Source organism: Thalia democratica, chromosome 4, assembly GCF_965202585.1.
Source record: "Thalia democratica chromosome 4, ktThaDemo2.hap1.1, whole genome shotgun sequence".
NCBI classification, from domain to species: Eukaryota; Metazoa; Chordata; class Thaliacea; order Salpida; family Salpidae; genus Thalia; species Thalia democratica.
Window position 1 is genome coordinate 61,825,345 of NC_139168.1, and position 15,896 is coordinate 61,841,240.

Consider the following 15,896-nt stretch of genomic DNA (forward strand, 5'->3'; position numbering starts at 1 on the left):
ATAGATTCTTTTTAAATATAGAATAAAATGCGAAAAAGTCTTATAAATTAGATTCAAGAAAAATAAAAAAATACCAACTTACCTTAGTAACATATACAGTTGAAAAAATAAACTCAATTTGAAAGTTTAAATTTTTGCGTGAATTAAATTTATTTTTTCTAAAGTTTAGTCCTAAAAATTATTTATACAGTATAAAACTCTATTTATTGCATAATTTGATTTTAGTGTTTTAGTTAGTTTTCTTTTATTTTTACACTTAAGCTATATGTTTTGCTGCCTTGAACTCATAGCTCGAGTTTTACTTCTTTCAATGCAAAAGCTTGTGATGTAGATAACTACAGTGCCGCCGAGTAGCGTAATTCCGGACATCAGAAAAGAAAGACGAAAGCTCTTTGTTACGTCATAGATAAGACCGCCGACAAAAGGACCGATCAAGCCACCAACTCCGTTCATAACCTCCAAGTAACCGAATGCGGTATCGACTAGTTGACTATCTGTAAAGTAAACAAGCAATGCTAAAGTAGTGCTTAAAAAATATTTTTTAGTAAACTATTTGTTTGGAGGGAAATACTAAATTATTCAATAAATTTTCTAAACAGTTAATTAGACCTAAGGCAAGATTAAAGTACTGCATATAATTCTTTTTAGTAAATTTTTGTTTTAACTAAATACTAAATCTAAAACCTTCAATTTATTTTGTTAAAGTTAATTTGACAAAGTTAAGTTAAGACAAAAATTCACAAATTATAAGCTATAAACTATAAAAATTGCTATGTTCTTTTAAACTAATTGAAAGACTATTTTAATTTATTTTTTACCTACCAAACATTTTAGGAACAAAGATAGGAACTAGAGACCAGCTGCCAAACCCTGCGCCCAGTATGACGCAACAAACGAGCTGGGAACTGAAGCTCGTTGCCGAAGCGCTGAACAACGTAGCTGCTGACGTCACGACCCGCAATACGCAGTAGAGCTTGAAAGGGTTTATCTTCTTGCTGGCGTTGCACAAGGCTCCCCATAAGAATCTCGAAAGCATGTTGCTGAGTCCAATAGAAGCTGCAAGAATGGCTCCTGAAATAAGAATGATATTTTTTGCAGAATGTAAGTTTTTCGATAAAAGTGTGGGTAAGTTTTTATGGTGTGTATCATACAAAAATCTTAAAAATAAGTAAAGTGTAATATTAATTGTTTATAAAGTTAAAACTTTATTATCATTTTAATTCAAAAATCTAAGATGTTTTACCAATCAAACGAAAAATAATGAAGCCTTTATAATATTTAATTTTTTTATTCATTATTACAATTCAACTTAGTTGGTAGTTTTGTGTATGTCAGCTAATGGCTAAAATTTTCAAATGAGTTTAACACTTCTATGAACGACATTGTTTTCAAAGTATCAATTAACAAGCAATAACAATGAAAACTATTATTATACGCAGCCTTATTTTACAGTTTACGGCATGAATAATGTTTAGTAAACTTATAAATTATTTTTGTTTTTGGTTATTAAATTCTTTTAAAACTTTAATAAAGTATTACACATTTGTGCTAACTAAACTTAAATCTAATATTAAAAAAGCTATAAATTAGCCGATATTTTTTATGTTTAGTAACGTTAAAAAAATCTAGCAATAATTGATTTTTTTAAAACTCAATGAAGTCTAAACTTAGGATTCAATATTTATAAAATACTTAAGTTTTTAAAAACATTAAGTTTTACATTGAAACAACAAAAAAACCTTGTTCAGGTGTCATTTTGTACTCGAACTGAGCTCTCATCGGAGTAAGAGCAACAACAACCATTATTGAAAAAAAGTAAGTAAAGTTACTTACTGCTCCTACTAAAAAATATGGGTTCCACAAAGCTCTACGTGTCAAATCCAAAAAGCTTTCTTTTTCTTTTGCTGATACCACTTTGGTTGTTTTGTTTTTGTCCTGTTGTAAATTTGGTTATAGCTAAATAGTTTATACTAAAATTGTAATAAAACACAAAAACCAACTATAAAAATATCATACTTTTAGTATTAACAACATGGTTCTAGTTTTACAATACATTATTTTAATAACTCGAAGTACTAATTTATAGTGACAAAATTTATAGGTAAGGTGTCAGGATTAAAAGTTAAACAAACATTTGTGATACATAAAACAATTTTATGAAAACAATACTTAATTATCAGACAATTTTTAGCTGCTTTGAAAGTTATTAGCTCTTAAGTAAAATATAAATCGATTACTGTAATAATATAGTTAATGTCATTTAAAACAAAAGACTGAGGCATAAAGTTGTAATGAAAATTGCTGTAGTATTTGTAGCTTTAAACGGAATATTTTGAACGAAATTTAATTAGTAATTACTTATGCTTGAGATAAAGCTCATTGTAGTAGCAGCCTATATGTATACTTTAAAAATTGATACCGGTTAACCCCTTTTTTTTTTCTTTTAACTTGTAACATATTTATATTTACATAAAGCATATAATTATGTAGAAGTTTCTGTAAGCAATTTTATTATTATTTTTTGTACCTAAAAATTACATAATATTTCACAGTCATTTATTGAAAAATCAATTATGTAGAAACTAGACAATCTAGCATGCACTTCTTATGGTGTTTGAAACTTTGTTAGGAACAAGCAAAAAATGTCTGAAAACTTAAAAAATTCTCTTAATAGTGTTAAGAAAATATTTACTCGATTCTAATTCATAATAATACGATTAAGTTGCACAAAATGTCACAGGTGAAAATCTAAATGATTGTTTTAAATAATACAAGTTTAAATTTCGAGAAAGCTTTCAAAACTTAGAGGACAGATTAGTTGTGCTTTTACCGCAATAAGATCTGTTACTATCAAACTAACTTTAGTGTCTTCACTAGCTTCTTTGAAGTTGCTCTTTTCACCTACCACGCAACCTTCAGTAATATCAACAGGAAACATAATTGATGCACTTACGCACATGTTAGCCATGACTCCAGAAAGTATCAAAACTGCTCCTCTCCACCCGTATATCCTCTGAAAAAACATAATTTATTTCTAAAAACTGTGAACAAAGTCTTGGATATAACATATTTAGAGATTAAACAGTTAGTAAGTTTTCATTTAAATTTTGAATAATGCGATATATTTTATTGCTTAAATTAGCTGGATTTTGTTTTTTAATAAAATAGTAGAAACTCAAAACTAAAACTACTACTTTTACAGTTAGTGTTTCAATAGCATATCCAGTAAACTTAAAAAAAAAAAACTTTAAGTTCTTGAAAAACTTTTAAAACAACATCAAATACAAGTGAATATCATACTTAAAAATTGTTTCAATGATACTGTTAATGTAAAAGATAGAAATTTTTATAAACAGTTACCAAATTTTTAATCAATTTTCTTTTTTTAGTTTCTAATTTGAAGACACGTGAAAAAATTGCATCCTAATTTTGTAAAAATACAACAAAATTATAAAAGCTAAAGATATCAAAAAGAAGCTTAAGAATGTTATTATAGTAACAATAGGTTTTTGTTTTAAACTTTACTTTTTCTTTATAGTATCTTTTTTTTTATACAGTGAGTACATTTAGAGTTTTGTTTTGAAGTCTTTATAGATAACCGAACCACATCAGTAGTTTTATGTTTTTTTCGCGAATTAGCAATTTCTATCATTTTTACAACCTTAATTTGAAAACAAATATAAGCAACAATAACAAACCTCAAGCTTTTCGATGACAACAGGAAATACACAACTGCCAACACCGGCTCCACTTGTGATGAAACCCATGAAAATTGCATATTTTTTATCAAAATAACGTCTCATTATCATGATTGATGGTAGATAGCACATTCCTATACCTAATCCTTTTATTTTTAGATTAAAGTTTAGCCAAAAACAATAGTCTTAGTTTATTTAACTTACTAATATTGTTTTACACATTTGGAACTTCGTTAAGTAAAGGTTTTGTTATTTATATTTTGAATATAAGAAAAAAGTCAAATTATTAAAGTTGCTTTTCTTTTATTAATCTAATAATATTTGATTAAAAATAACCTCCAAAAAACCCGTAAAAGATAAATATTTGAGTGAGGTTTGTAGCAAAGGATGTTAGAAACAATCCAACGGTAGCTATTATCCCTCCAAACATATGAGTTTTACGGTGGTCAAATACGTTGCAAAGGTAGCTTGAAATTGGTGCTGTTACCATAAAAGTTTTACAGAAGATATTTTATATAATCATATTTTAGTTAAAGAAAAATTTCTAAACTGATCACTAAGCGAGTTTTAAAAATCAAACTATATGCTTACACATTTATATACCATTTGCAACTTTGTATATAGAGATTATTCATTTTAATTTTTTATTTTATTTCACAATGCTTTTCAAAACTATACGAGTTTCATTGTCAAGTGGTAAATGGTACATGAATTTTAAAAAATATTGTTTAGAAAAACAATTTAAAAAATAATTTAAAACATGACGTATGGATAAAAATCAAATAAATACACACTTTAGAGTTAAGCAAGTAAAACTAATGTAAAGATATCTTAATAAATAAGTTGTTATTAATTTTGCTTAACCATTAAATGCTATTTGCGTCTTTAATTTAGGTCGTTCTTCCTCAATTATATATAAATACGTTTAAAAACCTTCTTAAATAGTACATATGTTTATTTATTTTTTTTAATAGTTTTAAAATGTGTTTAAGAATAGTTTATTTCGGTCGTTCTTGCAAACTACTTTTGTAAAAAAGAAAGTCTTTTTCGTTTAATAACTTACCAACACCTGAAATGAATCCGCCAGCGGCGCTACCGACTAATGACGTAATGGCGGAAGTTGAGGAGAATTCAATTTTCCATGCCGGAATTAGAACGGAATAACCAAGGTAGATAGCTCCCACAAGGAAATTGGTTACGAAGGACGCGACAGCCACCATGTAGCTCCATCCAGTGTCGGCATTTGCACAACGTGAGTCTGATTTAGTAGAAACTTTTGACTTCATTATTGCTTTTAAATCTTTATAAAGTATTAATGTATGAAAGCGTTAGGTTTTGAATATTTTACAAAAAAATTAAGTAATTTTAAAGTAAATTTATATTTTTATTTGCTAATAAATAATCTGATTCATGGAAAAATCCTAACATTTCTAAAACTGTTAAACAAAAAACAAAAGTGATGAACATAACTAACTTTATAAAAATAAATTGAATTAAAATTTTCACTAAAATAAATGTTAAACAAAAACTTTACCATATTGTTAAAGTAATAGTCAAATAAAAATAATTTTGTGTAAAATTTAAACTTTTCTACGCAAGTTAGAAACTAATTTAAACTGATTAATCACAACAAAATGTTTAACCTATATAAATTTAAGTGATAAGAACTTGGCCTTAAACTCGCGAAACCCTTGTTGTAAAATTACGTCACGTTACATCATGCAATCATGTAAAGCTACGTCACTTATTTACCTTTATGTTTTGAACCTGTGTGTTTTTTAGGCTTAAAAATATATAGGATGTTATTAACTATTTGTCGCTTTTGTATATTTAAGTTTAAATTTATAAATATAAATTTTGTATTTTGTATGCGAAACAAATATGTATAAAATATTTGTAAATTTTTTGTATAAAAGAAAAAAAGTAGTAAATTTAGTTAACATTGTTTTAAATTTATTACTTTATACTTAATTGACAAATATCTATAATCAAGTTGAAACTGATAGTTTAAAGTAGACATATAAAGTTTAACCTGATGAATAAATGAAATGTTTGAGATAAACTGTTTCAAATGTTTTTAGCTGTAGTCATAACTTGCTTAAATAATTTTCTCATTTATATTTGACATAGAAAAAAACTATAAAAAAAAGAAGTATGTTAAGGTTTATTTGTAAAATTAATAATTTAACCGCAAATAATATTAATCATACTTTTTTTATGTGAAATTTAAGCTAAATGCTACCGTTTTATGTTGAAATAGTTGAAAGCTAGTTCTGAAACTAAAGGAGTTAAAGAGCATTGTAATCAACTAACTTTTAATGTTGAAGCTTATCAAACTTTAAATTTTATGTTTGCTAATTATTTTTTGACCTAAAGAACCAGTTTGATAATGTTCTTCTTGCAAACATTTTGAATTTTATAAAACTAAAGTATTTAGTTATTTTTGTTACTGTTACACTTATTGATACAGTAGGGCATAAAAATTATAAATATTTAAGTTTGCTCATAATTTTGTTTAAAGCATAATTAGGAAAAGTATGAAATTTCGAATGCAATAATCATAAAGAAAATTGTATAAAATTAATCATGTTTATTAGAAATAAAAACAAAAAAACTTAAGTGTAGGCTATACTTTGAAAATTAATCTAATCTGTATTAAAAAACGTACAAACGAGTTACACTTAAGGTATTCGTAAAATATAAAAAGCTTTGTGTTTTGTTTAAATACCTTTAAAAAGTTCTAAAAATAACTATTAAACTATTAAATAAGTAACGATAGAAAAATATGGAAATAAAAAAGCAGTCGTTTTTCAAAACATTCAGTAAACATTCTTTGTAAAGAACAATGGTTATTAAAATATATACGAACAGTATATTAAGTACTAACGAATAAACTAAAGTTTATTTAGTTTTTTTAATTTTTTTATTTAATAGTTAAACTTGAGCTAAACTGAGTTAAAGTTAGTATTTTATTCGATTACTTAACCTATACAAACTACCTTTTTTAGAAGTATGCATGGAAAGTTTTTTTTTTTTGAAGAAATTTCAATTTTTTTGTGTGAAATTTAAGTTAAACGTTATCGTTATATATTAAAAAAAATGAAAGCTAGTTTTAAACTAACAGAATTAAAAAGAATTGTTATCAATAAACTTTTAATGTTCATCAAATCTATATTTTTATGTGTTTTAAGTGTTTTTTGACCTATATAACCAGTTTAAAAATGTTCTTCTTGCAAATATTTTGAGATTTACAAAACTCAAGTCTTTAGTAATTTTTGTTACTGTTACATTTGTTGTTAAAGTAAGGCTAAGAAATTAAAAAATATTTAAGTTTGCTCATAAATTTGTTTTAAGTATAATTAGGAAAAGTATGAATTTTGAATGCCTTAATCATAAACAAAACTTTTTTAAATACATTAAGTTTTTAAAAATAAAACAGAAAATCTTAAGCGTATGCTATACTATACAAATTGGTGTAATTGTTATTAAAAAACGTACAAACGAGTTACACTTAAGGTATCCGTAAAATATAAAAAGTTTTGTGTATTTTTTAATTACTTTTTAAAAATTCTCAAACAACTTAATAACTATTAAATTATTAAATAAGTAATGATAGAAAAATATTGAAATAAAAGAGCAGTCGTTTTTAAAACATTCAGTAAACATTCTTTGTAAAAATAATTGTTATTAAAATATATAGGAACAGTATAATAAGTACTAACGAATAACCTAAAGTTTATTTAGTTGTTTTTAAAATTGTTTTTTTTATTTGTTAGTTAAATTTAAGCTAAACTAAGCTAACATTGGTATTTTATTCGATTACTTAGCCTATATAAACTAACTTTGTTATAGGTATGCATAAAATTTTATGTAATATCGTAGTGAGTATTTAGATCACATTTAGTGTATAATCTTCTTGTATTTGCCCTAAGCACTACTTTCTTTGTTTTTGACACCATTACTTAGTTTAAACTTACAAAAACTAATAGTTCATACAACGTATAAATAATTAAAATCTTAATGCAGTTTTAGTATCTATTTTCTAAAAGTATAATCTAAATATCGTCGATTAGAGTCCTTAGTAGTATGAGTTCTGTTAACAAACTCTGCAGTCGAAAGGATTGAATCTATTCAAATTTTAAAGTTGATGACCTTTTGATAAAGATACGATGATAGGTTGTAAAAGGGCTAAGTAAAAGAAAACGAGAAAAAGTTAAAGTATTAGTAATTTTAGAAACGTTAATAATCTAAATATTTGATACCATATTTACAAATGTTTCGTCTAAGAGTTTTGAAATATATTTGTTTTTTACTATCAGTTTTTAGAAGTTTGTTTTAGTGAACTAAGTTAACAGTTGTTGTTTAGTTTTGCTTTTAATTTTTGTATGATTGATAAAAAATTACTATTAACTAATATCACAAGCTACTAAAAATTAGAGTTTTTCAAATTGTAATACAATACCCAACTTCTAGCATTAATACCTAACTAACATTAAATAAGCAAGCAATCTTTTCTATTCATAACATTTCACCTTCTTTTACTAAAAACAATGTTGTGTAATATATAATGTGCAATGAGGCGTTGTTGTATATATTATTGTATTGTTTATATTATAGTATTTATATACTATTGTATTGTATATCAAAGAAGTTGATATTTTTTTCGTAAAAAAATCAGATTCTTTCGTTTTATTCAATATATTGATTTCTAAAGATATAAAGTTAACTGTAAGTAGTAAACACTACTTTTATTTATTAAGTTTACGTTTGTGCAGTATAAGTAATTATAATGAAATTTATACCTTTTTTTTTTAATTGTTTAATTTTCTAATATATAAGTATTTTTTAAAAGAGTAACTTCGAATTTATTTTACTTTATGAATTTATTCCAATTTTTTCACTCTTAAAAAGATCTTTTTATAGCTAATTACAAAGTCTTAAGTTAGGGGATTTTTTGAGAAAAAAATGTGCGCACTCCCTGACCAAAATACTACGCTACACCACTGGTACACAGTAAAACAATGTTTTGTGCACACATTACATAATTACTATACTACTATGCACACCGGGAGAAGAAAACCGATGATTGTACTAATTTGTTTTTGCATCAAAGGTACTTGCTGTATGTATATTTTGTTTATTAAATGATTAAATAAAGCGCAAAAAAAGTTAGGCTAAGGATCCGGTGTACAAAAATAAACCCTTTGAACACCGATTGAAGTCATACACCGATGGATTTACGTTACCGTGATGTAAGCTAATGTTAACATGAAGGCTTGACACGTAAGATAGTCCAGGATTCAGATCTATTAAACTTTTGCCGGTTGTTTTCTTTGATCGTTTTCAAACGAGCTTACGAGCTGTCTTGTGTAGTGGAAAGTGTATTAAACTTTGTATAATAACTAGAGATAGCTGACGTCAGTCATCATTGAAGAATAACTCTTTGTTGAATTAAGTGAATTTAACAACAATGTAAAATATCTGAAATAATACAAGTATAAATAAATAAACTAAAATGAGCTAAAGCTTAATAATTCTACATCCCATTCAACTCATTTAAGGAAAAATAAACTTAAGGTAAAACAAAGCTCAAATAAGGGAATCTAGATAAGTAACAAAAAGATTTTTTTTTATAATTTAAACAAGTTAGATATGAAAATAAAATTAAATTGGCTTTAACCAAACAAAATGATTCAAAAAAGGATTTATTTTGCAAAACAAATAAATAATATAACTGTAATACAACAAAAAAAAAACATTACAATTAAATCTTACACAACTAAACATATCTAATTTAACGTAAATCCTTTCTGGCTTTGTTAATATCACCAATATGAACCTGGGGCATAGAAGTACTTTCTTTTTTATAAGAACCATAAGAGCAGTAGTGTGCTCTTCCTCAAAATTCTTATGGTCCTCATCTGCTTCATTTTTCTCATCAGTTCTAGCATTATTCGAATCATCTGAAAACATTGAAGGCGAATCAGGCGATTGATGACTTACATTGTTCTCTTGTGAGCTAGGTTTATCTCGACGCCAACCATAGAATGCCTTTGCATGAATACTCGTAGAGATTGGGTTGTACAACCTCAAAAACCTTCTATTCCTTCGCGTCAATCTCCGTTAGCGATCAATTCTCACCACAAATCGATCATGTGGAAGCAACTCCATTACCACTCAACTCCTGTCCCATTTGCGTGGATTGTTGCCGCTCTGGTTCTACAGTAGACACCTACTGCCAACGTACAAAGGTCGTAAATTTATAACTTAATTGCTATCTTCTGCATTTTTGACGAATCTTGTACGCAGTGCCTCATTTTTAATATTCATGCTTCTTTCCATACAGGTCGCACTGCAGGATATCCAGCTTGTTTTTAAAGGCAAAACCATCTTTCAGTTGTCGTCCACATATAATTCCAGCTGGGGATACTTAACAGTTGCTGTCATGGGTGTTTCTCATACTGAAGCATCGCACTTAAAAATCTATTGCTGTCTAGGCTACCTGATTCAGTAACATTGGACCTTAGGAATCTTTTTGCTTGCTTTACACCGAATTCTGCTTTTCCATTTGACCTTGGACATATGCTGAAGCTACTCGATGTGTAACATCCCAGGTTTTAAGAAACTTCTTTGTTGAATTAGACAAAAATTCTGGTCCACCATCACTTGGTATCTCCTCAGGTACTTTAAATCTATAAAACAAGTCTCGTAGGCACTTAATCAAACTACGCGAACCTGCTTGAGATGTTCTGCTAAGTGTTGAAAATATTTCTGCCCAACCTGACAATCTGTCGCCTACTACTATAAAATTGTTTCCAGCAAACTGGAAAAAACCTGCAAATATCTTCTCGAAAGGACTTGTAAGAGAATCAGATAACTGTTGTGGTAACGAAGATTGAGAAGGAAAGTTTTGATTTCAGCTTTGATTCAATGCCATGTGTAATCCCAGGCCAGAAGACAATCTGTTGGGCGCAAGCATGCATTGATGTTACCCTTGGTGCGCTGAATGTAATTTATTGAGAACACGAGGTCGTTTACTTTAAGAAACCACTACTATGTTTTTGTAAAGTATAACTCCATCACTTACGTACAAAGTACCATGGTATCTAAAATACGCTGACAAAGATTCATCAGCTTTCAAACTTCGACCTTCTTCGATACACCTAAAAACTTTTGAAAGAAGTTTGTCATTTAACGTTTCTTCTACAATTTCTTCCCAAGTGATTGTGGTTGAACGGCGTACTTCATTACTTAATGAAGCAATAAAAAGTAAATAAATAATAACTTAGCATTAAATTAAAAATATATTTTTCTCCACAAGTGACACTCTTATTCGAAATAATAAAACACAGTATTTAATCAGCTCTAATTTAAATTGATTTTTTAACCACAAAATTGTTTATATTCTGTTTTTTTTTTATAAAATGAACAAATCAATGTGTAAAAAACTTCTATTGTGATTTTTTTTAAAGATGTTTCAATGCTTGATCTTTTTTTAAGATACACTATTAAACAATTTGTTATTATGGTGTATAATTTTTATATCGGCAAAAGTCTAACAAAGCCTAAACCTGTACTTTCATATGCCGTGAGACAAGCTAAAGTTAACATAAAAATTTGATTATACTACGCCGATCATAAAACCACAAGCTATCCGTAGATTAAGACGCGGATTTAATTTTTATCAAAAATTTTTCACAACAAATTAAATTGCAGTCGTCATTTTACAAACAAATAACCATGTTTTACCAAAAAGCTACCGTTTGCTAGTATGGTTGTAGAATTACTAAGCTTTAGCTCATTTTAGTTTATATGTTTATATTTATTTTGTTTCAGGTATTTTACATTTTTATTAAATTCACTTAATTCAAAAAGGAGCTGTTCTTCATGTAAAATATCTTATTATGGTTGTGATAAAGTCCCTAATTCAAGAATGCAGCTACCAAACGCCAGATGAATCATGTGAGTTAGTTTGCAGGCTTCTGGACCTACATAAAGTCGACCATGAACAAAATTCTGGTTTATCAAAAAGTGTATCAGATCCAAATGAACACCAACTAATTCGGCCAAGAGTGGGTCGTTGGATCAGCCAAGAAACATGGCTTGCTTTCATTCGCTGGTGGGAGGCACTCAAAATTGGTTTAAACATAAGCAGCGAGAATGCAAGGATACAACTGTTTCAATGTGCGCATGATAAATCTGGTGATCTCATGTTGGCAAAAGATCCTAGGTTGATGGCTAAATCAGAAGAATATGTAGCTAAATTGATAGAGTCAGTAGCAGTCATAAAAGTTGCATCTGGTGTCAAAAGAGTAGGACTGGTTAGCTTGCATCAAGACTACGATGAACCTTTCAGAACATTTGCAACCCGTGTTCAAAGTATGGCAGAAACTTGTAATTTCAGTACAATTAGTGAGTGTGAATGTGTAAAGAAAAATGTTACAAGTTATACAGATAAAGCAATTAAAGACGTGATGCTTGCAGGTGTAGGTGACGAAGATATTAGAAAAGACTACACAAAACAGCTCGTACACTCATTTAAATACGATCAAAGAAAACAAGCGGCAAAAGTTTAATAGATATGAAACCTATACTATCTCACGTGTCAAGCCTTCATGTTAACATTAGCTTACCTAACGGTAACGTAATTCCATCGGTGTATGACTCAATAAACAAAAGAGTTTATTTTTGTATACCGGGTCCTTAGCCTAACTTTTTTTGCGCTTTATATAATCATTCAATAAACAAAATATATATATAGCAAATACCTTTGATGCAAAAACAAATTAGTACAATCAGCGGTTTTCTTCTCCCCGTGTGCATAGTAGTATAGTAATTATGTGGTGTATGCACAAAACATTGTTTTACTGTGCACTGAAAATTTAGTGAGGTAAAGAATTATTTTGTACAAGATTTTTTTTTTCGACTAAAAAATCCAACTATCATACTATGACATAAAATAGCATTTCTTAGAACATTATTAGTATAATAAGACACTAAAAACATAGCGGGTGTTTAAATATTAGTGATGTACCGGACTCACTATCCGGGTCCGGATCCGGCCGGATATTGCCATTTTTTCTGATATCCGGATCCGACCGGATCTGGATATAAAAAAAAAATTTGGATCCGGTTCCGGCCGGATCCTAATTTGAAAAATAAAGAGATCCGGCTGATTCGGATCTAGTTAGTATAAAAGAGCATACAGAAAAGTATTTTTTTTCAAAAAACAAACCCTGTATAAATTTAAAAGAGTCATTTTGGTCAGAAAATACGTTCGAAAATTAAACACCTACCGTGATTGGCTCATTTTGTACACGTGAATAATTTACATTTGTATACATTTAAACTATGAAACAAACATTTAAGAAATGCAACTACCTATAATGTAAAATTAAAAACTTTACTACCAAATTGTCAACCTTATGGCAAGCTGTTCTACTGATTATTAGATTAAAGTAATTTTAGACTCAGGCTAGTTTATACTCACTCTAGCTATTTTTTTTTTGACTTAAACAGTGGCAACCCTGCTAGTTTGAAAATTTTTGGGAATTTTTGAAAGTCTAAGGCTGCCTCAGGCTAGTTTAGTTTTTTAAAAAAACTCAGGCTAGTTTTCTTTTAGATTTTGAATGAGTTTGAGATGATCCAGTTTTCAATATTTTGTGATTTTCTAGTTTATTTTGTTCAAGAACTTGTTTTTTTATTGATTTTAGATTGGTAAGGCTATAGGGGGGTCCACCTTGATTTTTACAAATTGATTTTATTTGATAGATTTTAATCTTAGCTACCAGATACTTTTTACAGCTTTACAGATTCAAAGTAGCTTTCGAGATACAAGGGGTCAAAGCCGGCCAGCTCAATAGCTTTCTTATATAAGGTGCAAACTAAAAAGGCGAAAAAAAAAAATATTAAAAATCTATCTCCTCCTACAGTTTTTAAGCAATCTTATTCAAATTTTCACAGTTTCCTCTTTACTAAATTTTAAATCATTTGAGTGTAGGAATTTTTTTTATTTTGAGAAAAAGTCCCCCTTTTTCAAAAAAAGGTGTTTTTTTTTTGAATTTTAGACCTTAAATTTGTAAATTTCAATTATTTGAAATTTCAACACTCACATGCTTTTAAACTATGTCAGGAATATTTTTTAAAAATTTGAGGTACCTAGCTTAAAAAACCTAGAAGGAAATATATTTTTAGTTAAATGGATGTTTCCGCGTTTTTAGCTTGCGCCTTCCATTAGGTCCCTATAGAACTCTCCGGCTTTGACCACTTATATCTCAAAAACTACTTTGAATTTTGTAAAGCTATAAAAAGCATCTGGTAGCTAAGATAGTATTTTATTAAATAAGATCAACTTGTAAAAAAAGTGTTTCACCCTCCTATAGCCTTAATTGTAAACATTACTTAAAATGTTCGACCTTGTGGCTAGCTGTTTTACTGATTATTAGCTTAAAGTAATTATTTTTTGATTTTTCAAAACCTCATTCTGACTCAGGAAAGTTTATAATCATTCAGTTTAGTTTTTTTTGAATCAAAGAGTGGCAACCCTGACAATAGCTAAAATTAGGTGATATTCTGGTTGTCAAAAATCATGGAAAGTTTATTAGTTTAGCAAAAAAAAGATTTTGGTGTTTTTTATTGTTCTTTCAACTTGAAGTTTTTTTTTACTGTTGTTTCAGTTTCAAGTATTCTTTTGTTCTTTCAATTTTAATAAACTTTAAATGTTAATATTGTTCAAAAAATTAGCAAACATACCAGCTACTATTTTTAACTGTTAATCTTAACTAGATCTTAATAACATATCATAAACTTTCTTATTATTTAATTGTTTTAGCAGCACATTAATTTTTTTAGTCTAATTTTTTTTTAATCTATGATTTTTCAAAATTCAAAAGTATATAGTTAGATATAACACATAAAAGATTAACTTCACACAATTATACTTAGTTAGTAGTTAGTTATATAAAATTGCTCTATCGTACATAGTAGTTTTTATACTACTTACATTACAAATAACTTAAAGTATTAAGAATCCGGTTCCGGATCCGGCCGGATTTTAATTTGAAAAAAATATCCGGGTCCGGCCGGATCTTAATTAGAAAAAAAATCCGGATCCGGTTCCGGCCGGATTCTCATTTGAAAAAAAAAGTCCGGGTCCGGCCGGATTCTAATTTGAAAAAAAAGTCCGGATCCGGCCGGACCCGAAATTGTGGGTCCGGTACATCACTATTAAATAATAGTTTATTTTGCTTTAAGTTTACTGTGCACTGCTTTTGAAAAGGTTGAAAAGTAATGTGAGAAACACCAACTTTTGAAAAAAAACTGTACCTGTGTAAAAAAAAAATTGCTCGTAAAAAAGGTGACGGGTGTCTTTGTAGATACCTGTAATCTAGCTTCTAGAAGGCATAAATTAGTGAACACGAACAACATAGTAGTTAACTAATATTCATTAGAACTTAAAAATATTAAACTCGTTATACTCTTGGTTACCCCCGCATAACGGTATTGAAATATAAAGAAATGTCTGAGGATTTTTTTATTTATTTATAGTAAGTTTTATAAAATTTAACTTGACCTTATTTACAGTGACAGTTTTTTTTTTTTGTGCGTAAAAAAGTTATGTCTATACTTACATTACAAATATACTTAATGTCTAACATTAAGTTTTACTTTACTGGTCATGTTTTGAGAATCAGCAAAATTTCAAAAGGTCCCTGCTGTGCGGAAAATTAGTCTTTAGGTTTTAAATTAATTGTAAAACATCAAGAAAACAGTTAAAAACAAAATGTTCCTTATAAGTAAATTTTAGTTTTAGCTTTTAAAAAATTACGCACACCAAACAAGACTATTCAAAATTAAGTGACTTGAAATTTTTTCATTTGAAACTTTTTTATCATTTACAACAATTTAAACATTTTGTTTGAACATGTTTTTAGTAGTCATAGTTTTTAAATTTTAGTTTCACTAATAGTGGTTTTTACATATATTAACTTTTCTCAATAGCATAAAGTGTTTTTAAAAACTTTGTATATTGTTTAATATTAATAAATGTTATTTAAACCTTTCATGTTTTTATGGGTATGGTATTACAATTTGAAAATTTCTAATTTTTAGTAAGTTGTGACACTACTTAATAGTAAACTTATGAATCGTACAAAAATTAGAAGCAAAACTAAACAACAACTGTTAATTTAAACTAAA

At 28.0% G+C, this 15,896-nt stretch overlaps 1 protein-coding gene across 1 annotated transcript; it reads right to left on the bottom strand.

Moving 5' to 3' along the window:
• Positions 1–261: 261 nt before the first annotated feature.
• On the bottom strand, positions 262–4,984 carry LOC145833506 (monocarboxylate transporter 14-like). The gene is made up of 7 exons (XM_082940678.1): positions 4,762–4,984; positions 4,035–4,178; positions 3,699–3,844; positions 2,861–3,013; positions 1,740–1,935; positions 819–1,071; positions 262–490 (listed from the first exon to the last, which is right to left on the bottom strand). Exons 1-7 carry the CDS (start codon positions 4,982–4,984, stop codon positions 262–264), a joined length of 1,344 nt encoding a protein of 447 aa, XP_082796804.1.
• Positions 4,985–15,896: the final 10,912 nt, after the last annotated feature.

What these genes read in the sequence shown, in the direction of transcription:
- LOC145833506 (XM_082940678.1), bottom strand. Translation starts at nt 4,984, where the DNA reads ATGAAGTCAAAAGTTTCTACTAAATCAGACTCACGTTGTGCAAATGCC. An exon ending in CGGATTCATTTCAGGTGTTG is followed by an intron (nt 4,179 to 4,761) that starts GTAAGTTATTAA and finishes TTATGGTAACAG; the next exon opens with CACCAATTTCAAGCTACCTT. An exon ending in TTGTCATCGAAAAGCTTGAG is followed by an intron (nt 3,014 to 3,698) that starts GTTTGTTATTGT and finishes ATGTTTTTTCAG; the next exon opens with AGGATATACGGGTGGAGAGG.